The sequence below is a fragment of the Myotis myotis genome, unplaced genomic scaffold (genome assembly GCF_014108235.1).
Source record: "Myotis myotis isolate mMyoMyo1 unplaced genomic scaffold, mMyoMyo1.p scaffold_m19_p_5, whole genome shotgun sequence".
NCBI lineage: Eukaryota > Metazoa > Chordata > Mammalia > Chiroptera > Vespertilionidae > Myotis > Myotis myotis.
In genome coordinates, this window is record NW_023416357.1 from 5,579,333 (window position 1) to 5,605,312 (window position 25,980).

At 39.8% G+C, this 25,980-nt stretch overlaps 1 protein-coding gene across 10 annotated transcripts in view; it reads right to left on the reverse strand.

Moving 5' to 3' along the window:
• The window catches only part of LMBRD2 (LMBR1 domain containing 2), a 49,571-nt gene that overhangs the window by 9,756 nt on the left and 13,835 nt on the right, over positions 1-25,980 (reverse strand). For 7 of the 10 annotated variants that reach the window (XR_004967425.1, XM_036308346.1, XM_036308349.1 and 4 more), the window contains 13 exons: positions 23,832-23,999; positions 23,294-23,504; positions 19,773-19,847; positions 18,328-18,441; positions 17,887-18,070; positions 14,691-14,872; positions 13,809-13,942; positions 11,979-12,084; positions 10,984-11,081; positions 8,132-8,235; positions 4,565-4,611; positions 3,192-3,297; positions 431-560 (listed from right to left, as the gene is read on the reverse strand). Coding sequence is in view for 7 of the 10 variants with exons in the window: in XM_036308346.1 (XP_036164239.1) it covers positions 431-560; positions 3,192-3,297; positions 4,565-4,611; positions 8,132-8,235; positions 10,984-11,081; positions 11,979-12,084; positions 13,809-13,942; positions 14,691-14,872; positions 17,887-18,070; positions 18,328-18,441; positions 19,773-19,847; positions 23,294-23,504; positions 23,832-23,999 (1,659 nt within the window). In the remaining 3 variants the exon portion in view is untranslated. Of the gene's footprint in view, positions 1-430; positions 561-3,191; positions 3,298-4,564; positions 4,612-8,131; positions 8,236-10,983; positions 11,082-11,978; positions 12,085-13,808; positions 13,943-14,690; positions 14,873-17,886; positions 18,071-18,327; positions 18,442-19,772; positions 19,848-23,293; positions 23,505-23,831; positions 24,000-25,980 lie in introns of those variants that run through there. The other 3 variants (XM_036308348.1, XR_004967427.1, XR_004967426.1) reach the window with 3 other exon arrangements.

The following is a 25,980-nucleotide window of genomic DNA, read 5'->3' on the forward strand; positions in this document are numbered from 1 at the left end:
CCAGTAGGGGGTGTGCAGGAGGCAGCTGATCGATGTTTCTCTCTTATCGATGTTTCTAACTCTCTATCCCTCTCCCTTCCTCTCTGTAAAAAATCAATAAAGATATATTTTAAAAGTATATATCTTTATTGATTTCAGAGAGGAAAGGAGAGGGAGAGAGGTAAAAATGATGCTGATCATTCATCAGCTGTCTCCTGCATGCCCTGTACTGGGGATCAAGCTCACAACCCTGGGCATGTTGACCGGGAATCAAACCATGACCCCTGCTTCATAGGTCAACTCTCAACCACTGAGCAACACTGGATGGAATGAATATGCTTTTTTTAGTAGTAAAGATGAGCATTTTCCTTGTATATTTATCTCATCAGGCCAGTATGTTACTAAGATTTCAGCGGCATGCTGGAGCCAACATGACACAGCTAGAACTTACCTTCCTGATTCAGATTCAAGAGGATCATCAGTAAATGCTTCTGCATTAAAATCCAAAGGTTCTACATCTTGTAAGAGTTCTATTCGATCCCTTTCAGTCCTATTATTGGCCCTTGTATATTTAGATGCTGCTGCAAAAGAAGAAAAAATAATATGTTTATTTTTCTATTGTCTTTATGGGTCACAGTCTATGAACTCACAGAAAGAAAAGTCAAGATTATAAAAGATCTTGATTTTGATTGTGACAACAGTATTAGAAAATGATAACTACATGGTTCCTTATAATCTGATTAAAATGATAAATAATATGATAGAAAACAAGGAAAAATCCACCCTTATTGCTAGTCTAAGCTCAGAAGCAGCTACAGTGCAAAGACTTAATTACTATGAAGGAGTTAATATTTAACAATAGTATCATAACAATAAAATTACTCATAATCAAATCAAGTTTCAGTTGGTTTTACAGTTGGTTTTACAGGGGCTGCTACATCTCATTTCTTGGCTAAAATTTTCTTTAAGGTATACTCAACTCCAGCTTTTTTTTTTTTTATTGAATTTACTGGGGTAACATTGGTTAATAAAATTATACAGGTTTCAGGTATACAATTCTATAATACATCATCTTATATTGTATTATGTTATTTGACTTGGGGTGGTAAAAACACACTCAACTCCAGCAATTTAAGAAAGGCCTGAACTATGTAATTTTATTAACTAATGTTACCCCAGTAAATTCAATAAAAAAAGAAGAAAAAATAGGCAGGCCTGAATCTTTTCCCCAATAGGGCAGCAATGTCCAACCAAAATGAAATGCCAGCCCCATATTGGCTTTTAATTATTCTAGTAGCTACATTAAAGAAGTAAAATGAAACAGGGGAAATTAAGTTTAATATATTTAATTTAACCAAATATATCCAAAATATTATCATTCATAATGGCGCACCAGCCACACTGCAAATGCTCGACAGTCACATGTGACTACTGATTCCATCCTGGTCGGCATGGACCCTCGAGCACTAACTCTCTGTCCTGCGTACTGAATGGGTTTTCTTCACTAACAATAAACTGTCACAGTGTAGCTCTGAGCAGCCCAAGAGCTACGATAGAGTTCTTTTTGATCATATCTTTCATTTTTGTCATCTTGGACTCAACCTGTCATCTTTGCTCTCATTCATTCAGCAAATACTGGTTGCCTACCACATGCCAGGGTCTCTCTAACTCATCACCTTAACCTCTAACCATTCTCCCACACTCTCAGATCCTTGCACTGCTGACTCCTATTCGATGGTAGGCAAGCTTCCAAATCTTTTTGTAAAATCCTCCCTCTATTCCTAGCTTTAACTAAACTTTAGCTCTTCCCTCTTCTTTCTACCCTAAGTGTCCTACAAATCCATCCTTTCCTCTTTATCTCCAGGGTCTCTGCTCATTAGGGTCCCAATATCTCTGTAGCCTCCCCTCTTGTCAGGCTCCTCATACTTAGGCTCTAATCAGAGAAAAATTTGCATTTCCCCAAAGGTTCTCTCCTGTCCCTCATTAGTCCTTCTGCACCTTTACCTGGCTAGAGTACTATTCATTTGTGAACACTCAGTTAAGTACTTCTTTATCACAGAAATCCTTTCTCAATAGAGAATTTCTCCCACCACCTGAGCTGAGTTCCCTCAGCATCTCCCTTAAAAAAGGTGCTGGTTCTGCACAGACACAGGCTTCCTGCCACCTTTCCAGGGGCAGATGGTAGGATTAAGGACGTAGGGAGGTTTCTTAACTCAACCCACTGACAAATGTCTCTGGCCTGGCATCAGTCCCTCAATATATTGTGAGCACCTGGCAAAGTGCCCGACATATATGGGCCAGTCAACTATTATAAACACTAGAGGCCCAATGCACAAAATTTGTGCTAGGGCCTCAGCCCCGCCTGCCATGGCTTTGTCCAGAAGGACGTTCGGTCTAATTAGCACATTGTGCTTTTATTATTATTATTATAGATGACTGAATTGAGGCTTAAGTCTACTAATAGAAAAGAAAAGAAAAACATCAAGCCTGGCTGTCTGGCTCAGTGGTTGAGCATCAACCTACGAACCAGGAGGTCATGGTTTGATTCCCAGTCAGGGCACATGCCTGGGTTGTGGGCTTGATTCCTAGTGTGGGGTGTGCAGGAGGCAGCCAATCAAAGATTCTCTCTCATCATTGATGTTTCTATCTCTTCCCTCTTTCTTCCTCTCTGAAATCATTAAAAAACATTTTGAAAATAGAAACAAACAAAAAAAATCTAGGTAAATAATGGAAATCCATATCTGCCTACACTATGCCTGGGATAAGTACTATTATTTAGGGTAGTACAATTACAACTGCTCATCTATATTCCAGATGTCCCCTTTTCCTACCAGAATGCACATTTGAGGTTCCTTCCCTCTAATACACCAGAGCAGCGGTTCTCAACCTGTGGGTCGCAACCCCTTTGGGGGTCGAACGACCCTTTCACAGGGGTCCCCTAAGACCATTGGAAAACACATAATATAATGACATATTGTTTTCGTGATTAATCACTATGCTTTAATTATGTTCAATTTGTAACAATGAAATTGGGGGTCACCACAACATGAGGAACTGTATTAAAGTGTCGCGGCATTAGGAAGGTTGAGAACCACTGCACGAGAGGATGGAAACAGAAAGTCACTGCAGAAGCACATTTCTGAACAGATGTCACCGTCCTCAGTCTACACAGGCAAGAACAAGAAAAAACACACAGACAATAAACTACTCACATCGGGTCGTACTCATTTCTGAAAAATTTGACTCTTTTGGGTCAACATGAACATTTCTGTTTCTAGTGGAATCTTCTCTATTGTGTCCATATCGTTCTTTCCATTCCTAGGAAAGAAACACAGATGAATATATAACAAAAGAACTCACAGGCAGAAAATATAATTTAATTATTTTCATCAGAAATTCATCACATAATCAGTATAATTAGCATAGTGCCTTTAAAAATCATAGGTCAATAATTGTTCTTATCTCTACATGATTTTAAGTTTCCAAACTTAACTTTTACAAATGAATTTGCTAGTTATGATTATTGTGTTATTTAATTCTTCTATCTAAAATGTCAAAACAATATTACACCTACAATAAACTTACCTTGACAATGTAGAAGTTATGAGAACTCCTAATAACTAATGAGATGTTAACAAAATTTTCTTCCCCCTGAATTAACTATGAATGTAGAGCCTCTAAACACATGTTTGATAGCAAAATTAAAGCTGTAAGCAAAGATAATTAGATAATGACTCACATGGCATTGTATGTGGTCTGAACATCGCTAAAACCATAGGAACTAGGAATCAACTCTTTAATTTCTTAGACTTGAAAGGGACGTGGGAGGTCACCTAATTCAACCTCCCATGCAGTGCAGGGTTTCATTCTAAAGTAGCCATGCAGATGCTTTTTGGCCCTCTTCCTAGGTGACATGAGATGTCTATGCATGATCACTCCTGGTAAACATAAACATTCTCAGAAGTGAACTCCATCTCCAGTAACTTCCACTCCTTGGTTCTAGTCATGACTCCGAAATAAAGCCCAAGTCTCCTTTCTCACAACACACACTCAGCACATGAAGACAACAGCATGTCTCCGCGCCTTCACCTCTCCAGCTCAGCACACCTACGTGCTGAAAATCTGTCGTGACTGGGACTATGTTTTCTCATTTTTTGCCTTTTCACTCTCTAGGAGGCTAATTAGCCTCAGCAAACAGAAGACTGAAGAAAAATTAGAGATGGATAAAATTAGTGTCATATTATGAAATGTATAATTTTAAATCGATCAAAGTTACTTTCAAAGTAAGACTGCATGAATGTATTCATTCATTTAATAAAAAATTATTTACTGAGCATCTACCTTATTCAAGACACTGCTAGATGTTGGACATGAATTTATCACTGATAACTTGTTAAAACATGTCTGACAGGGCACCTAGCATGTATATCTGAAACTAGTAAAATTACCTTTCTTTAAAAATGTATCTCACGTCTTTTCTAACTATTCTCTGGTCTCTAGCCAATTATTCTAAATCAGTATGATTTTTTTTTGATATTTCACATCAATGTTTAGGTTACAGCAATTTAATAAGTACTGTACTTACTCTTCTTCGATTTTCACCTTCTTCTTGCCTTTGCCTTTTTCTCTTCTCTAGAGAAGAAAAGTAATTTCAAATTTGGTATAACATGACTTAATTAGATGCAGAGTAACTAAGTAAAGGTATCAGGTTATGACCAATTTTCTTTAAATTACTACGAAGTCAAAGGTAAAAGGCTATGAAGGAAAGGGCCTTAGAGATCACCTAACTCCACAGAGAGCACCTTCTCTGCTCTTGCTGGAGATGGCCCTTTAGGCTGTCCAGTTTCAGTGAGAAAAAGTTCTCCATGGTGACTAGAAATTTGCTCCTCTGTAACTTCTTTTTTCTTTATGTCCTATCTTCTAAATTAAGTTCATATTTCTTTCTGCATAAGAGTCTTTAATCTTATTTTATTAGAGGCGTGGTGCACGAATTTGTGCATGGGCGGGGTCTGGCCGGCCTGCTGCGATTAGGGCCGAATGGGGCTGGGCCAGCTGGGGGAAGCGGCCACAGGAGGTTGGTGCCGGCCCCAACTCAATCAGAGCCCAATTGGGGTCGGGCCAGCAAGTGGGGCGGGGCTGCGGGAGGTCAGCAGGCCAGGGGTGGAGGGAACCTCATGGGGAGCGGGGCTGGCTAGGGGGAGGGGCCACAGGCAAAGCAACTGGTTGTTGCAGCATTCCAGTCACTGGCTTTTATATATATACTAGAGGCCCGGTGCACAAAAATTTGTGCACTCGGGGGGGAGAGGGAGTCCCTCAGCCTGGCCTGTGCCCTCTTGCAGTCTGGGACCCCTCGGGAGATAACGACCAGCTGGCTTAGGCCTGCTCCCGGGTGGCAGAGGGCAGGCCCAATCCCTAGGTGCAGGCCCTGGTCGGGCTCAGAGCAGGGCCGATTGGGGAGTTGGGGCGCCGCCCCCTGTCATGCACAGACCAGGGCGGATTGGGAGATTGCGATGCCACCCTCAGTCACGCTCAGGGTAGGACCAATTGGGGGGTTGGGGCACCGCCTGCTGTTACACTCAAGGCAGGGTCGATGGGGAGGTTGTGGCGCCACCCCCTGTCACGCACAGAGCAGGGCCCATCAGGAGGGTTGGGGCTCCATACCCTGTCACACACAGAGCAGGGTCAATCAGGGGGTTGGGGAGCTCCCCCCTGTCACGCACAGAGCAGGGCCCATCAGGGAGTTGGGGAGCTCCCCCCTGTCATGCACAGAGCAGGGCCGATCAGGGGGTTGAGGAGCTCCCCCGTCACTCACAGAGTAGGGCCGATAGGGGAGTTGGGGCACTGCCCCCTGTCACACACAGAGCAGGGCAGATCAGGGGGTTGGGCCGCCGCCCTCTATCACCCACAGAGCAGGGCCGATCAGGGGGTTGGGGTGCCGCCACTGTCACACTCAGGGCAGGGCCGATGGGGAGGTTATGGCTCTCCCCTGTCACACACAGAGCAGGGCCCATGGGGGAGAGTTGGGGCACCGCACCCTGTCACACACAGAGCAGGGCCGATCAGGGGGTTGGGGAGCTCCCCCCTATCAGGCACAGAGCAGGGCGTTGGGGTGCCTTCCCCTGTCACGAACAGAGCAGGGCGGATAGGGAGGTTGTGGCCCCGCCCCCTGTCACACACAGAGCCACAGGGCAATCAGAGGGTTTGGATGCTGCCCCGTCACGCTGATCCTGGTGCCGGGAGGCCTCGCAGCTCCACTGATCCTGGTGCTGGGAGGCATATTACCCTTTTACTATATAGGATAGAGGCCTGGTGCACGGGTGGGGGCCGGCTGGTTTGCCCTAAAGGGTGTCCTGGATCAGGGTGGGGGTCCCCACTGGGGTGCCTGGCCAGCCTGGGTGAGGGGATGATGGCTGTTTGCAGCAGGTCACACCCTCTTCAGGGTGGGGGTCGCCACTGGGGTGCCTGGCCAGTCTGGGTGAGGGGCTGAGGGCTGTTTTCAGGCTGGCGGGTGACTGAAGCTCCCAACTGCTCCTTTTTTTTTCTTTTTTATTCTGGGCCAGCTTTAGCTCTGGCTCCAGCTCTGAGGCCTCTGCTGCAGAAAGCAGGTATCTGGTTTGTTTGGGTTCTATAATTGAAACACTGTATCAACTCCAGCTCTGAGATCCCGGCTGGCTGAAAGCAGGTTTCTGGGGTTTTGTTTAGCTTCTATATTTGTAACAATGTTTCAAACTGCAAGCTCAGAAGCTGGCAGCAGCAGGCGGGGAACATTGGCTTCCTCCGTCACTGAAGCAAGCAAGCCTCATGTTAGCTTCAAGCTGCCTGGCTGCCGGCCGCCATCTTGGCTGGCAGTTAATTTGCATATCACCCTGATTAGCCAATGGGAAGGGTAGCGGATATACGGCTAATTACCATGTTTCTTTTTTATTAGATAGGACTAGAGGCTTGGTGCACAAAATTGTGCAATGGAGGAGGGGGGGTCCCTCAGCCTTGCCTGCACCCTCTCGCAGTCCAGGACCTCTCATTTCTTACCTTCTGCCTGCTCACTGCTCCTTACCACTTGGCTCGCTGCCCCTTAGCGCTGTCGCAGAGATGAGAGAGGCTTCTGCCACCTCCACTGCGCTTGCCAGCCATGAGCCCAGCTTCTGGCTAAGCGGTGCTCCCCCTGTGGGAGTGCAATGACCACAGGGGGCAGCTCCTGCATTAAGCATCTGCCCCCCTGGTGGTCAGTGCACATCATAGCAACCAGTTGTTCCACCATAGTGGCCACTTAGGCTTTTATTACATAGATATATGGCTTTTATATATATACATGGCTATATATTCAGTGGTTGCTTGTTGTTGTTTTTCTTTTTCCCATAAGAAATGCTTTACAGACTACTAATTCTGTCCTCTAAATACCTTCTGATTTACCATTCTTACTCTTGAAACTCTTACCCAGGACTGGATATGATCCTCCAGATGTGGTCTAATTAATGCAAAAAGCAACAGAGCTATTACGTTAAGTAGACACCCCTCCCTATGAGAGCATGGAAGGCTACCCAGCTTATTTTAGAGCCGTAACCAATTTTGGCTTACATTCAACTAGTGATCACATAAAAGCCCAGACCCAAGTAAGGAGAGTACCACTGTCCGAAAACTTAAGTTTTACTTTTCCTGTTTTCCTATCCTATCATCCCTTGAACATCAGGGAACTTGATGCATTCAGTTTTGAGATTAGCTTCTAGTAGAGGGCCATATATTCTAACAGGCTGGTAATGATCACCCACCACATTCTAAAAACCACCGTTGGACTGAATGATCCCTATTCAGTCTTAAGCTGATGATTTTTTAAATTAATAAGCTTTACAGATGTACTAAACTTGCATATCTGTCTCAAAGCAAACCTGAAAATGACTCCAACACTGTACAAGGGCATTTTTTAGCTGCAGACATACTACATAATTTCTACTGCAAAATTTCCTAAAGACAGATGAGAAATCATTTGTTTTCTAGTTATTTTTACTATGAAGATTTTATGTAGGTTTTTAGCTAAAAACATTAATTTGCAATTTCCCAAGATAGAATAAATATTATAAATTAACAAACATTAATTCTAATTCTGTATTTGGAGTCTTGCACTCTTCCTCCATTTATTTAAAAAGACAAATCTTACCTCGCCTGATTAATTCTTTTCCTTCATCAACTAAGTCTGAGGTCATATCATTATCTCCCATGAACTGCTGGAAACCAAGTAGATTCAAACAACGAGTTCCCAAACTAGTAAAAAAAGGAGATTTTTTAAAAAAGCATTATTTCACAGTGTAACTGCTTAGATAAGCTATTTTTTAGTGCTGTCACCCTCAAAGAAGCCTATGTTTTATTACTAATTATCACAGCAAGTTACATAGAGTTTCATTTGTCTTTAAGAAGTACTTACTTCCCTTTCTAAGAAGCTTATATGTCCAGTAGTCCACTGACTAGGGTATGCCACATACCCAGATTTCTTAAGAAAACAAAGCCAGTTAGACCATTAGCATATGTTAAGAAAAGTATTATAAAAGGATGCTAAACCATAACTATAATATAAAAGCAATTTATTATTTTCTTATATTCAAACAGCAACTTTAATACTACTGATTCCTTATATTTAAGATTTTATAGTTGAAAAAGCACTATCCCACCCATCTATTACTTGATACATATCATAACCTCATAAGGTAAGAAGAGAGGCTACTCTTACCAAAACAGCTACTAACATGAGAAGAAATAATTTGTACATCACAAGCTCTAATGTTCCATTAATAGTTTTAGAAACTTTTTAAGTGACTAAGCATACAATCAGCTTAGTTCTGGACAGCCAAAGGATGACTGTTTTCTTCCTTTAATACATGCTTTTCACAGTATAAACCTAAGTCTTTTCTACCTAACAGCAAAAACTCAAAACAATAGATTTATTGTCAGTTCATATTAACAGTGTTATCGTAAATTATAAAAAGGTACAATATAGATGTTTTTAAAAATCCAATAGACAATTTATATCACACAGTATTGTCTATGTACTCATTATCCTAATGTGAGTACACACGTATTATCTGTAATAACCTTATAATGATATTAGAAGATTTAAGTAAAAAGTCATGGGATGCAACTTATTTTTGTTAGAAAAGCAAACTGATTAACATCAATCAAACATTTTTTAAAAAGCAGCACTTGTGGTATGTCATGGAGCATTCAAGCAGTGAAGAGGGTAGACAGAGTACAGGAGGAGGGCACCTAACATGTGGAAGCAGGGCAGACAGAGCTAGAAGCCAAGCACACCTGTCCTTTGAGTCTAGGTCTTACCTCTAAGAGTCTATCAATTCTGCTAATCCTATGAAAAGAGCAGCCCGTGTACTTCCCAGCCTTACACGTGCTGCCTGATTGCAATCACTCTTCACTTGACCTTCTGGGCTGGCTATGATCTGAAGCATCTAGAAACCCAGGAATGATTGTGGGGAAAGCTCTATTTACGTTACTGGTCAGAAGCCGAGCGTGGGTTGTTTTATAAGCTACGAGTGGCCCGGTGCACGAATTTGTGCACATTGAAAGGAAATTAATTAGAAGAAATATTTTAATATCGCTATTCACCCTTTCTCTATAATAAAAGTGTCAACCAAATTCACAATTGACAATGACAGATGGAAACACACGTGTGCGATTGGTGCCAGCGAGAGCTTTATATGTATCACACATGCACGAGTCAACTTAGCCTTTTATAGATATAGAACAAACTTGCTAATTAGACCTGCTTTCTGATTTAGCTAAACTTTTTCCAGCCCAGTGAAGCACCCCAACTTCTCTTTCAGGTAATTGTCAGCAACACAGCAGTAAATATTAACATGAAGAAGATTATTGTAGATCATGCAGGGAGAACGAAGGGTAAAATATTTAACTGCAGTAGTGTTTGACTATATTCTGTGCAGTGAGAAAACCTGAAGTCATTTTCAAGGTCCACCATTTCTTACTTTAAATCTCCATTTTCCAGCTAATGAAAAGAAAATAGGATTCCACCAAGTCTCCTATCTACCTACTCCAGGACTTCTGTGAGGATCAAATGAGATGAGGCATAGGAAAACGCTTCACAGACATTTGGTTAAAGTGTGAAATGTTTCCACCTGGCTATAAAGCAAGTCGTGTTCCTGGGCTGAAGAAACTGCAAGGAGGCTAGTCGCTAGGGAGAGGAAGCCGGGCGTTACTACATGATGTCATTACCCGGACGGACCCTTACCATATTAGCTTTTTATATATATAGACTAGAGGCCTGGTGTACAAAATTGTGTGCAGGTACGGTCCCTAGGCCTAGCCTGTGATCAGGGCCATCTTCCCCAGCTGCTGGTAGCCGGCCCCGCCCCCCTGCTGCCAACCACTTCGGTTCCCTGTTCGCCATCAGCGATAGGAGCCTGCCGGCCGGGTGGAGGGGCCAAGAGGTTGGCTGTTCCGCCCGCTCGCCAGTCCCAACCCCACCCCTGGGTCGCCCTCTGTGTGTGGGGTGACCGGTGGGGCAGGGACCTTGGCCTGGTGCCACCCACATCCTCGGCCACTCACCCCCGAGTCCTCGTTCACCATTGGGCTATGAGAGCCTGCCAGCCGGGGAAAGGGGCCAAGCGGTGGAGAGTGCACCTCATAGTGACTGGTCCAGCGGTCATTCTGCCATTATGGTCGCTGGGCTTTTATAATATAGGATACTTGGCTGTCAGTGTTGAAGGCCAGGGCTTCAAGTTAACACTCTGTAATTAATCCTATCACTTGTAGCCTAAGTATTTGTAATGAATAACTCTACCTCTCTTTTCCTGAAAATATCTTCATAGAAAATGCCTTACTTCATCACTCAAGCAATCCTTTCAAACTATCCCCAACATCCCCAAAGCCACAATAAAACAAACAACCAGAACCCAAGCAATAAATATTTAAAAGAGTTGTAAGAAGAAACGATACCCAGATACGGCTAAGAGTATGTGGGAAAATAAACGATGCTAATTTTCTTACCTAAAATAAGTAGCAATGCAGAGAATTACTACCAGCATAGGATAATATATATAGAATCCATCTGCAATAAAGGATAAAACTTTCATGGAACCCATAATCTGAAAAGAAAGGCAAAAGTAGAAAAAAATAAGTTAAATTAGTACAGAGTAGTCCCCCTGATATTTTATTTTTTCCGTCATTAGAGAATTCACACATAGCCAGTTATATAAATAAATACAGGCTTTTGAAAAAGTATAAATAAAGCACTAAATGAACTGATTTTTAAATTCTTATCACAAGAAAAGAAATTGTTATTGAGGTGATGAATGTTAACTAAATTGACTGTAATCATTTCTCAATATATGTATATTTCAAACCATGATGATGTACAACTTAAGCTAATACAATGTCATGTGCTGATTATACCTTAATTTGCTTACTTTAAAAGGTTTTCCTCTAAAGAAAGTTAATATTTTATAAGCATTACTGAACATTATCATATACATTAAGACTAGAGATATAAAAGTCCCTATTATTATAGGTCAAGTCTATTAATACTACCAGATGATCTATGTAAACCAGAAAACACTTTTTTATAATAAAAGAAAGCAAAATCACTTTCATCCAGTCATTAGCAATTATATATATAACATTTAAAAGACAGTTTTAGTTATTTTAAAAAGATCCAAATAATGCTTTAGAACTTTTCTGAATTAAAAATTTTATCAGTGCCCTGACCAGCTTAGCTCGGTGGATGGAGCGTCGGCCTGCAGACTGGGGGGTCCCAAGTTCGATTCCGGTCAAGGGCATGTACCTAGGTTGCAGGCACATCCCTGGTGGGGGGTGTGCAGGGGGCAGCTGATCGATGTTTCTCTCTCATTGATGTTTCCAACTCTCTATCCCTCTCCCTTCCTCTCTGTAAAAAATCAATAAAATATATTAAAAATTTTTTTATCAGTAATAACATCCCATATAGACTATGAATCTAAAGAACTCTGCTTGCTGACCATACTTACAGATGTATAAGCAGTTGGTTGCGTATTCTGGTGAGAGATGGAGGAATCCATATGGGTCAACCCCAAGAAATTAAGACATAAAGGAGGAGTCAAACGGCAAAATAACCTGCAATAAGAATTTATAAACAGAATATGTAAAAAGAAAGTAGCAAAATACATTTTATATTGAAATGTACTGAGAACATTTCAGATCATTGTAACTATTACTTTCATCTATCTGTATTATATATCTTTTGAATTATTAAAGTGAAACTCCCTTACTTACTTGGAAGATATTCTGAACATACTATTAATCACATATTCCTTAAAAATATCAACACCTACAAGGCAAAACTCCAGTCTCAGGCTGCCCGCTTTGGTAATGTTTGCCGCTGCTTTATCCCAAGAACTAGTGAAGTGCCTTTGGATGCACCTCGTCCAAGTCTACCATCTGTGCCATCTCTCAGCAGCACGACGAGGACGGTAACATCCTCAAGGTGAACGTGCTCATATATGAAAGATCTGAAGCTGTATCAAAGTACGCCATCTGGTAACTTAGGTACAAAGAACTGTTAGAGTTCAAGCGTCCAGATAAAAAGAGAACCTTACAGAACTACAGAGTTGAAGAGAGGAGAGAGGAAAATGAAGGGAGAGAGAGTGAAGGGATTAAGAAGTACAGATTGATAGTTACAGAACAGTCACAGCGATGTAAAGTACAGCATGGGGAATATGGTCAATGTTGTAATAACTACATGTGCGGGCCAGGCTGTACTTGTAATATCAGGGGGACTACTCTGTAGAGTACACGATTATCTAACCAGGATGCTATATATCTAAAACGAATAAGGAATAATATTGAATGTCAACTGTAATTGAAAAATAGAGAGGTAATATGAGGGATGTGGTGATAAAATATAGTGTCCCCAGAAATGTATACACACACTTTCAGAATTATAAAGGCAGTGTTTATTAAAATACATTTTATTTTCAAAATTGAGCTATCAGATGTTAAAATGTATATACTTTTTGGGGGGCGGGGGGAGGTATCACCCTGTAGTTGTGTTATAGGAATTTACACAAACACACACGAATAAAGGATAAAAATAGTGAGAATTAAATAAGGTCTGTTGTCTAGTTAGTAGTAATGTATAAATGTAAATTTCCTGGTTCTGATATTGTAGAACAGCTATAGAAAGTGTCCCCACTGGGGAAAACTGGGGGAAGGTTGATAGGAGAACTCTTTGTATTACATTTGCAAGTTCCTATGAATTTATAATTATTTGGGTAAAAAAGGTTAACAAAAAAGTCTTAGAGATACTTTCTTTATTGATTCCTCTGCAAACCTGCCTAGTCCAGCCCTTATGAATACCCAATATAACTAATTTAACAACATGGACGAATAATAGATGGTGCAACCTAGCCCAAGCTAAAGTTCTCTCTCAAAACTCTTGCTAAATTTCTTGGCAAAAATTATTCCTGTTGGTTTTCTCAGTCCTCTACACTTCAGTTTGAGGCCACTAAATCTCAGAATACCCCCTAGGTCTGATTTAGTCTCTAACCTCTCTCATGTTCCTATATTTTACTAAGCTACTTATGCAATCTCTAATTGGTAAATCCAGGTTCACTATGTCTTTCTTTTTCATCCTAATCTAACATCCCCATTTTAACCTGAACCTTCAAGCAGTATTTAGCTAGCAATCAACAAATATCTAATTAATATTTAAACTTAATCAATTAGCTCAGAGAAATACAGATGTTAGTGGAAAACCAATAAACAAGAAATAAAAGAGAACTCAATAAGGATGTATGCCATAAAGACACTTCCCTTGTTTCTAAATACAATCTACTTACATGCCACTGAAAAGAAGGCTATATGCATCAGTCTGGTGATGTGAAGCCAAGTAGTAATAGTTAAACACACGAATCCTGAACACAGTAGAATAAACACAGATACTTAGGAAGAAGATGGAAAGGAAGCAAGCAATCTGAAAACAAAAAACAAAAACAGATTAAGACAATGGACTCTATACCCTGTCACAGCCTTATCCTTTATTTCTGGCTAACATTTGACATTCTAAAATTTAAATACTGTAACAAATTTTTTAAAATATATTTTTATTGATTACAGAAAGGGAGAGGGAGAGAGATAGAAATATCAATGATGAGAGAGAATCACTCATCGGCTGCCTCCTGCACACCCCCTACTGGGGATCAAGCCTGCAACCCAGGCATGTGCCCCGACCGGAAATCGAACTAGGGACCTTTCAGTCCACAGGCCAACACTCTATCCACTTGAGCCAAACCAGCTAGGGCTACTGTAACAGATTATTTTTTAGCTATTTAATAAAACGAAAGTATGTGAAAAATTCTACATCTCAACCATTTTCACATTTTATCCCTAAATTTCAAATCTACCTCCTGAAGTGAGCCTGCTCTCCCATTCCCTGGGCAACTCCCTCACATGACGACTATAAGCTATGTGGCTTCGCTGGCATAAAAAGAATGCAAGTATTCCCAAAAGGGTATTTTGCACTAGTTTGTATCTTGTCATCTGTCCTGAGATACAGTTCTTAGTTTTTATAGTCTGGGTAAATCGATGAAGCTTTTTTTTGGAAATGTAAATTAATAACTTCACTATTTGCATATTTGCTAGAAGAAATATATGGAGAAAAGATACTACAGTTAAGGGTTATACTATGAATGGACAATTATTAATAGCAGATACAAACTGACCTCGATATAAATATAATTATATGTTTTTTCAGCCAGCTGTATGAAGACTGCAAAGAGGGATAAGACAGGTGTCGTGCTAAAGAACGTGCACTCCGACCACACGACAATCACAGAGAAGACAGACAAAACCACAGCCAGTATTCTGTAAAACCATGGACGCAAAAGACACTCCCAGTACCACTCTGAAAGAGAAAAGAAGAAAATTATTATGGAAACCATAAAGGAGTAATGGTGTATTTGCATTGTTTCAAAATATCTCCATATAAGATACACAATTGCAGAGAAGAAAACAGTAGCTTTACAGTGGAGGGAGCAGGCAGACACCACCCAACCGAATGATCACCAATAATGGGACCAACATCTCAGGTGCCTCCTGCTAGGATGCACGATGAGAAGACAGTATCACTGCTGCAGGGTTCCTGCCAACATTACAGAACCGCATCTAATCATGAGAAAACTTCAAACTCAAACCCAGGGGCTGGAAAAAACAAAACTGGCCTGTGTTCTCAAAAACATCAATGTCACAAAACACAGACGGAACCTGCTCCTGAGGAAAGGAGATGGAGGACAAGACAACTGACTACAATGCCCAACCTGATTTTGACCATTGTACTTGGTTATGTTAGAAAATATCTTTATTTATAAAAAAAAAAAAAAAATACACACAGAAACATTTCTGGGTTAAAAGGCGTCATGTCTGGATTCAACCTTGAAAAGATTAAGGAAAAATATATACACAGAGAGAAAGATAAAAGAAAATAATTATGGTCAGATGTTAACAAGTGGAGAATCTGGGTGAAGGGTATATGGAAATTCTTTGTTAATATTCTGGTAACTTTTTGTTAAATCTGCCTTTAGGTAAAAATAAAAGTTTTTAAAAAAAGAAGAAAACGCACAAAACTGAAAAGGCTGCATTTCACTTCATGCATTGCACATTGAGTTCCTGGCTCACTCTAGATCTTTTCAACTCTGTTCCCAGCATAATTAATTCCTAGTGATTTCCAGCCACACGGGCGATACTCCCTTCAAAACTCTGGTCTTCCACTTCCTTCACCTCCTCTCCTCCAATGATTCTGTCCTCCACCCTACAACAACTGCTCATTCTCCAAGCCTTTGACTGCCAATAACCCCAACCCTCCCTTGTAATCTCATTACAGCATCCCTGTGTCCAAGCAACACCTTCATCTAGTATTCCAACTCTGTCTCTGCCTGGACCAACAGTCCATTTATTCTATCACCTTTTCATTGCCACTTAACACCTGATGTCCTTTATTGCTTTCTTTACCAGCTCAGACTCCAGTCTCTGAGGCAAACCATTCCCCAATGTCCCAATCCTTTTGCTTCCTCTTACTTCCTTATACTTGCTGAACTAGGCCATGCCCTGGCTACCAACCCCGTGGCTACCCTGAGCCGGCACCTGTGGAGCAGGTCACTGAAGGAGGAAGTCACACAACTTTGTTGGCTCGCCTCACTTTAAATTCTTAATCACCAGCTTCAAGTGGACCCTGAACACTGCCTGGCTAGCCTACTGCAATCCACCAATTTTCTCCATGCACAGTCTCCTAAGCAAATATTCTACACCTTCTCTTCTTTCCTCCAAAATCTCTTACTCCCAGAACTTCACTGGAAAAATAGAAGCTGGCCAAAGAAGGCCTCCCCAGGTTCCACCGTTACATCTTCTCATCTGCTCAGGTACATCTGTGCCTTACGTCCTAAGGCCCTTCTCTTCATTGCTCACTGTTTCCATTTCATCTCCCCTGCACATGAACACTGCCCCCAGCATTCTCTTCTGTCTCCTCAATTCCCTCTTAGATGCCATTCACAAATGGTGTCTATAATATCTCTTGACCCTGCCATCCTCCCTTGGCTACTACCTCTTGTTTCTATTCGCTTTTATGAGGAAAACATTTTGAGAGTTTTCTATTCTTACTGTTCCTACCTGCTCTCCTTTTTATTTTTATTTTTAAACTCCAATCTGGCTTTTTATACCCTTACCCGACCTCACCTCCCTGAAATGCAACGGGCAAGTCTTAGTATTCATGATACTCGACCTACCTGCAACATTTGAAGAGGTGCTTTATATACCCTTTTCCTCAAAAGACTTCACTGTCCTAGTTTTCCTATCTCATCGGCCCCTCCGTTTCTAGTCTGTTCTGTGGGCTCCTCCTCATCAACCCGATGCCTAAAGTCTGGAATGCCTCAGGCTTGGGCCTCAGACTATCTCTTCTCTCTCCCATTACTTCTTCACTGGTTTATCCCCACCCATGGTCCACCTACCCATGGGTGACCCTCTCAGTTATATTTTCAGACCAGACTTCTGCTCTGAACCCTGATTTCTATAGCCAACCACCTACTCAGCATTGTATTTATATCTTTATGTGTATATTGACTATTTTTCTCATTCCACGAGGGCAGAAATTTTTATCTTTTCTATTCATTTGATATATATCAAGCACCCAACAATACATAGCATATATGAGTTCAAATATCTGTCAAATGAATGAAAACAAGTGTCACATCATTCCCTCATTTAATTAGGAAAGATCCTCAGTGAAGAAGATGTCTGAGAGATTTATTATGACCACCATTATGTGTTCATACTGAAAACCAAACATACAAAAGAGAATCAAGTGAACATAAGCATTTATTTGAATATCTAAGGTAAACAGAAGTTTTAATACCATGACACTGGTATTTTCATTAAATTCTTCATATTAAACTCCATAACACTGAAGAAAGTGTCATAAATAATCATAAAGGAGGATAGAATAATTGAGTATAGGTTTTGTAAATAGATTAATAAATGTAAATAATCAAAGGGTACTTCTTACAGGAATATTTTTTGTAGTATGTCAAGATTGAAGGAGTGACCCAAGTTTGTGATGTGAAATTACTTAGAATTCTAATTACTTTAAGTATATATTATATATACAAAATATGCTTGATATAGCACACATATTTTCGCTAGAATTTTGGTTGTCTGTGAAGTAACAGTGCAAAATGATAGATTATATGTCAAATGAAAAGTAAAATAGTTTTCTTTGGGGGGAAAGTTTACCAGATACATAATATTACCACTTGGCGTAAGTCAAATAATACAAATATAATTCAACTTCACATTGGTGAAAATATATACATTTTTTTCTTCAGAAAAATTATCATCATTAAACTTTGAAATTTATATCAAATTACATACCAACTGCAGGACTATAAAAATACTGGACAAATCTATTTTCCGGTTCTGGCGATTGAAAGGTGTGAACAAACTGATGAGTAGCACTAGTTTCATTCTTTGCTACATCTTCTAGATAAAATGCTTGTTCCAGAAGGATCTGCCATTGTACTTGAGTTCGACGGTGCCTCTGAACTGAGTAAATAACCTAAGATAGAGAATAGGGGTATATCTGTCAATGTTCTGATCCAACGGTGTTCAACTCCCCGTTAAGGAGTACGTTTTGGTTGTTACAACAATGAGAAGTGCTAGTGGCATTTCCTGGATGGGGCCAAGGAAGTTAACATTCGGTAGTATAGGTAACAGTTATGTTCAGTGAATAATTCTCCCTTATTTTCTGTGGACAGTAATTATAAATCTGACTGAAATATCATTAAGTAATATAGCTTTAATTAATACAGTTACCTGTTTATGTAATTTCACCAGACTTTTTTCACTTGGATAGGTATTATGCTTTTCATCAAAATCTTCATAATCATCCATGTTCCTACCCATTTTTTCCTGATACTCTGTAGGGCACTAAAGGGAACAAGTAGATTTTTAAAAATCTTATTTGCAAAAAGATAAAAATTTATTTTGTTAAAAATCTTTTATTCTGAGGCATTTCTAATTTTAATTTTCTCAAGAATATCTTCCTCTATTGTCATCTCTAAATAGTTGGAGGTTTTGTTGATAACAGTTTTTTGAAAATGTTTTAAAAGATGCATTGAGCCCTGGACAGTGGCTCAGCTGGTTGGAGTGTTGTCCCATACACCAAAATGCTGTGGGTTCACAGGCATATGCCTGGATTGCAGGTTCCATCTAAAGTCGGGGTGCATATAGGAGGCAACTGATCAATGTTTCTCTCTCACATTGTTGTTTCTCTCTCTCTCTCAAAAAAAAAAAGAAGATGCACTGAGTTTATTCTTACCTCTATTAATATTAACCTTTGCGCTCAGAAAAACTAGCTGGGGATGAGTAAGACAAAGGAACATTGCCCATATGAAGCACCTGGTATTTAAAAGGATCTTTCTAGGTAAGCACCTAATGAAACTGTCAGTTATTTTCCCAGCTAAATAATGAAGAAAAATCACAAAAAAATCCAAGATGTTGAATTTTTGAAAAGAATGGTAGAGAGAAACAAATACATGCCTTAGAGTTATCTGCCCTGCTATTAGTCACCTATTATCTATACGAACTTGGACAAGTTAGTTAACTTCTCTGAATAGGTCCCAAAAAGTATCAAATATGAGAGGAATGATTAGAAAATTGATTCTCATGACTATTATCTTAGCCAACAGAACACTAGCTAATACTCAGTATAATAAATTTAGCCTATAGGAAAAGAGATAGTTCAGTGGTTCTGTAGCTGTAGAGAAGATATTTGGGGAACTTATGTGTTGAATAATCATTTTTGAAAGTACATGAGTACTCTTAGTGCAATAACAATACAGTAAAATCTTAATTGTGTGACTTCTTATATATCGTGTTAAATATGTCATTTATTTTAGGAAGCTGATCAAAACAGATTATTAAGACCCTCACTTATTTTCTTACAGGAGATATGCCTTTAGTGACCACATTCAATGACACTTCATCACTGTGCTATGGCAGTTGTTTCTCATACATTACTAAATGTAACCTCTATATCCACATTTCAAAGCAAAACATTGCCAATAATTAATGTTAAACTTGTAATGCAAAGGAACAAATTCTGTGTACACATTACTACTGATTTATGGTCAGTATTTCCATGAAAATGAAAAGCAGTTGCAAAGACTTCAGTCATAGGCTGTTTTCATACTTTCCGGATGTTTTTATTATAAAAAGTTATATTTCAAAGGAAAATAGATGCCTATATGATTAATTACCTTTTTAAGTATTGTGTCAACACATTTTCTCAATGGGTGGTTATACTTGATGCTTTCATTCACTTTACGAACCTCCTGTACAAATAGTGAGAAAAATGAAAATATTTCCATTTTTATACATTGGCTGTTTCAAATCAGAATGCTCTAGGTACCATATAAATATATATATTCTCATAAGTTTAACTTCAATTCAAAGTATTTAGCATTTACATGAAGTTCCACGCACTGATTAAAGTTCTTAAGAACACAAGTAAAAATACATACAAAGTTACACGAAGTGGGGCAAAAGTAGGTTTCAGCTCTGAGTTTAATACAATAATTAATTAATAATAATAATACAAAAACTGTTTCACATACTCACAACTGTAAGCCTACTTTTGCTCCACCCGGTGTAATAGTTCTCTGTATATCCTCACACTTCCTACTATCTTCTAGGTTTACTCTCTTATCATTTTCTTACATGGCACACAAAGATGAATAAACATCATAAAAAAGTCATGAAGGATTAAACAAACTTTGAGTCCCGAAAGAAAAGGACTATGCTCCTTTACCTTGCTTATCAACTTAATTATCTCATTATCTAAAATACAGTGAAGAAACCAGAGGCAGCAGAACAGGTCCCGATGTCACAGAGCACCCACTCCTTTCCAGTGGGAGAGCACACAGCTCATGATTCACCCCATGTCTGTCTATCAAGAGCACACTACAGGCCAGCACTGTGCAATGTGTAAGGTCACCACATCCCACACCAGAGAGTGGGCTGGGAAGACATGGCGTCACAGCTGTTTGACTAAGATCAGAGTCTAGTGATAAAATAAATAAGCAATCTTATGAGTATGAAAGGCATAAAGGGGTTAGGGAAAGGAATCTTTAGAACCAATAGTTCTAAGAGAATCATAATATTCTATAATTTTAATAACATTTTGTAAAAGTTGGAACCACTGTTCTAGATAGAATAAACAGCATGTACAAAGGCTGGGAATCAAGGAAGAACCAAGCAGAAAATTAAAAAGAACATTCTGATTGTTGAGTAGAGAATGGCCTTAAGGGATACAATACTGGAAGCAGGAAAACCATCTGGCATATAAAGTTATGAAAAAATATTTGTGACTTATATGACAAAAAATTACTATCATTAATATAGGGAGAGCGCTTGCAAATCAACAGGAAAATGGAAGAATGCAGAAGAAATGCAATAGGCTGATAAATGCCGGAAAAGATATTCGAGCTCACTAAAAACAATTATGAATTTTAAAATGAGAATGATTTTCTCACAAAATCATAAAAATATGTGGGGAAACCAGCTCCCTATACACAGTACAATGTGGGAGGTAATTTAGAAACACCCATCAAAACTTTACACATGCAGACCCTATGAATAATCCATATCGAAGGGCACTGCTCCTGTCGAGCTAAATGAGCTTGAAAACGCATTATTCAAACAGGAATGGGGAGGAGACTGCTGTATAATTTATGATGGACTGATTATTATATAAGAAGCATGAGTAGGAGTCAGCCCATCAAAGGAAGGGGCAAGGATATTCCACACAGAGGGGCAGCATGTACGGAGGCCTTGAAGCAGAAAGGAACAGTTTCAAGGAACCAGGAGTCCAGTGTGGCCTCGGGGACAGGAAGAGTGAGGGCCTGAGAAGCACTGGGCCGGCTGAAGAGGGACTCCAGCAAAGCACTTCTGCTGTCCTCAATGACACTTTATTTTGAGATCAATGAGTAAGGGCTAAACACGGGGTAATGAGATGAGACTTGGGTTTTTAAAAGGTGCCGGAAGCATCATTATATTACAATTTTTCATTAGTACGCTGCCTTAAAGTTTTCTTGACTTGTTAGTAAAACTTGAATATGAACTAATTATATATTTACATCTGAAATATTACATATTTCCTTTACATTCTTTCATCATATTAAACCACAGTAAGTACTGAAACAGTTAACTATGGGTATTTCCTATATTTGTTACAGAAGTAAGTTTCCTTCAAAAGTTTATAGTTTTTACAAAGTGTGGAAGGTATCTGAAATATTAGCTTATTTTCTTCACATAAAATAACATAACTTTGAGCTCTGTCATTACTGTGCCTAATCGATTCTTTACTACGCAGGCCAGACAACATCCATGAAGTCAGGCTAACAGGCAATTTTCAGCAGAAATAAGTAGCTATTTTTCCCTCTCCCAAATCCGCTTCCTTGAAAAATGACAAAAGGTAGAAGTGACTTCTTTGGCCAGGTAGCAAATACCCTTTGACTAGTTTGACATGGCTTATAAATTTTATTCATGCTTCAAAGAGAATAATACACACATGGATGTAGTATACACTCACTTCAGAGAGAAACATAAAAACACTAAACTGGTCTTTATAAAACTGCATTTGGAAGATTTTATAGGTAGCTGACAAACATAATCACTAATTATAAAACAATAGGTGACTGAATGTATTCAAACCAGTGTGCTTTCCCTCCAAGTACACGACACGTATTCATATTCTTGTTCCATGCTCTACTCGGCACACCTCCACCAGACTGGCCACCCTGCACCGCAGGATCATGTCTCCTCCCTGCTTGCAAGGTGCAACGATTCCTCACTGCTTTCAAAATATGGTCTGGACTTTTCAGTGTGACAGTCAAGGCCCCGCTACCTGGCAACAACGTGTTTTTCAAACCTTATGCTCAATTAATGTGGTTTTAAAACCTCCTGATATCTAACCAGGATGCTGCCAGTTATAGAATATTATACTCATCCTTCCTGGCCCAGCTTATTTCACGCCTCCTCTGATCACTATTCAGAAGTGAGACCTCTCTATACTAGAGCATTGCCTTTGTATAATTCACATCACATTCACCATCTATAATAATAAAAGCATAATACACTAATTAGACTGCACATCCTTCCGGATGACCTTCCGATACAGCCAGGGCTGTGAGGGAAGCCCGGGTCCTGGGTGCCTGCCGGCAGCCGGGGGAAGGAAGGCCTACTCTTGCACGAATTTCGTGCATTGGGCCTCTAGTATAATATAAAGGACTATACAGTTCTCTAACGCTAGATAGTTAGTATCCAAATGGAGAATGAAGTAGGAATTAGCTAAAGAGAGTGGAGAAAAGAGCATTGCAAGAGCTTGGGAATAATGTGCTCAAAGAGAAAAGAGGCAATGAATGCAGTGGTTAAGAGTAGGGGTCAGAGGCCTGGGTGGCATGGCTCAGTGGTTGAGTGTCAACCTATGAACCAGGAGGTCATGGTTTGATTCCCTGTCAGGGCACATGCCCAGGTTGTGGGCTCAATCTCCAGTAGGGGGCGTGCAGGAGGCAGCCAGTCAATGATTCTCTCTCATCATTGATGTTCCTGTCTCTCCCTCTCCTTTCCTCTCTGAAATCAATAAAAATATATTTTAAAAAATAAAGAACAAAATTTAAGTCTAACATCCATCCGTGTGCTAACAACAAGAACAACAAACTAACGTTGTATCCAAAAGGAGATGCAGCATGCTGTGGATTGCAAGGTTTAAACTTCTTACCTCCATGACATCTTCTAAAGTCTCTTCTGCATCTGCTTTCTCTGTCATCAATTTGGCTGCCTTAAAATACGTTTTCATCAGTAGATAACCTCTTTTTGCTCCATTCCAGTATGACCGAGGGATTTCCACCAAGCCATACCCCAACAATAACACAAGAAGAAATAGACCCCATGTGTTTGCAGCAGCGATCCCAATCGTCTGAAGCTGGTTCCTAAGAGGACAGAAGCAGAGAGCTGTGATAAATTTTCCAACAAAACAGTAGAATGAAACTAACTAGCGTTAAATAGTTTTTCAGAGAACAATTACCCTAAAGGATGGCTAACATTTTATATGAAAAAATTAGACCTTCAAATCCTCAACTAATAGTGGATGTTATTCCATATTTTTCTTCTTAGTAACATGGATTATTCAGATATTCTTTTTGAGGAATCTATAAAGCACATAATTTGTTGTGTTTCTTGATGAAATGTGTTTACACCTACAAATATGAGATAAAATTTTATAAAATGGAAATTCACACAGAAACAATGTTTCTTACCATTCTAAGTGCAAGTGTGGGTTTACAGCTACATAAATTAGAAATGCTCCAAAAATCAGCAAGTAGGTGCCATAATAGATCGCATTCTCAATCAGTGCGGTTTTGATCTTCCCAGTGATGGAGAACCCTCCTGATCTTGCATATGACTGCATAAAAGGTAAGAGAATCCTAGACAGTTGGAAAAAATATGATTAAAAACACTTGATATGTCTTTGTAATTTCAAATACCAGAAATATGTGAATTTAATTTTAGTGTATAGTTCTTTTCACAAATATGATTTTGAGTAATTATTAATACCAAACAAACTTAAATATTTTTGTAATATTAAATACAGGGGAAAACAGAGCACATTCCTGGCAACAACGGAGGCCACAGTAACCAGCATAAGATCTAACAGTGAGTGATTTATGATGAGTCTAATACAAAGGCTTGAAAGCCTTTATGAAGAGCTTGGACTACATCCAAAGAGTAAAGAGTAACCATTTTCTTGAACCGAAAGCAGACATGATCAAATTTATTTTCCTAAAGACTGATAAGGCTTCAATATGCAGAATGCACTTAAGAGAAACAAAACGGGAACTATTTTTGTGGTAAAGACAGGAGAGGAGAAGACTCATTGTCAATACACTGATTTTGAAGTTCCTAGGACACATCCCCAAGGAGCTGCACAGGAAGTAGTTGGCTATCCAGCTTCTTAATTCAGGAGCCAGGATTAGAAATACAAATAGATTCAGAGTCCTCACCATATCAACGGTACCGAAGTAACATCAGTACATGAGTTCTAGAAGGGCGAGTATGGAGACTGAGGAGCAAAGGACCGAAGCTGACCCCTGAGCAATACCTAGTTTTAAAGAAGAGGTAGAAAGGCAAGAAGAGGGGAGGCCAGCAAAGGAGACTCAGCCAGAACAGCAGAAAGGCATGAAAGAAAACCAAGGAGTATGTACGGTGCAGAAACCAGGAGAAGCATGTTTTAAAGTGGAGAGAAAACAACAGACTCAAATGCTGCCGAGAGGTCAGGAAAATTAAGAAATGTGTGTGTGAGTAGAAAAATGGGGGCAGAAAAGAGCTCAGTGAATTGAGGAAAGAGCAAGCAGTGAGCAAATGGAGGCACTAAATCAGACAATTCATTTAAGAAGTTTGGCTGGGTAGGATAAACTATGATATATTCATAAAATGGAATATTTTATAGAAATGAGAAAGAATACTAGTACACATCACACAACAGAAAAGAATCTTCCAAATATATAAGCAAAATGAGAGGCAAATGTATACTGTATACTTCTGTTTCTAAGTTCAAAAACAGGCAGAACTCATCCATGGTGAGGGAAGTCAGAATCATGGTTCTCTTCGGGAGGGTAAGCCTGGGGAGGGGCGGGTATGAGGGAAGCTTCTGGGGACTTGGTCAATGTTCTTTATTGTCATCTGAGTGCTGGCTACACGGGAGTGTTCACTTTGAAAAAAAGTGAAACCAAACAAAACCTGTGCAGTTTTCTACACTAATTTATACTTCAATTACACAGTCTCCAAAAAAATATAACTGTTGTAAGGAATATATCATTAAGGTGGAAGATAGAAAGTTGGAGAGGGTTTGAGAAACTTTTTTTTGTTTGTTTATTTTTTATTTGTTAAAGGTGAGAGAATTGTGTATGCTTTGCCAAGCACAGGTGAATACAGGTAACAGGAGCTGGAGAGAATGGGTCCATATTTCAGGAAGAGGGATTAATGTTAAGAGTGGGGAAGGAAGGATGGGGAGAGGGGTGGATACATTTGTTGGTGAGAAGCTAAAAGAGCTGCCATCTGATGGCTTTTATCTTTACTGTGAGGTTGACAGTAAAGATGGTCAAGGAGAGAAGGCAATGCTTCTAGGATATGAGAGCGTCACAGGGGAACAGCAGAGGCTGGAAATGACTGGAAAGATCTGTTGTGAGAAGAGCAAGCAGACTGGAGAAACAAAGGAACAAAGCCTGGCAACGCCGAGGGCCCGGCTGAGTTCACTGAGCATCAATTTACAGGGGCACGACTCTCCCCTGCTGCGTGGGTTTGCTCTTGGACGTTTAAGACCTCTCGTTTTAGAGCTCAGTTGCCTGCCGACTTTTTTAAATGTTCAGTAGGCAGTGAAGTGTGAGTCTGCAGGAGAGCCGAAGGACA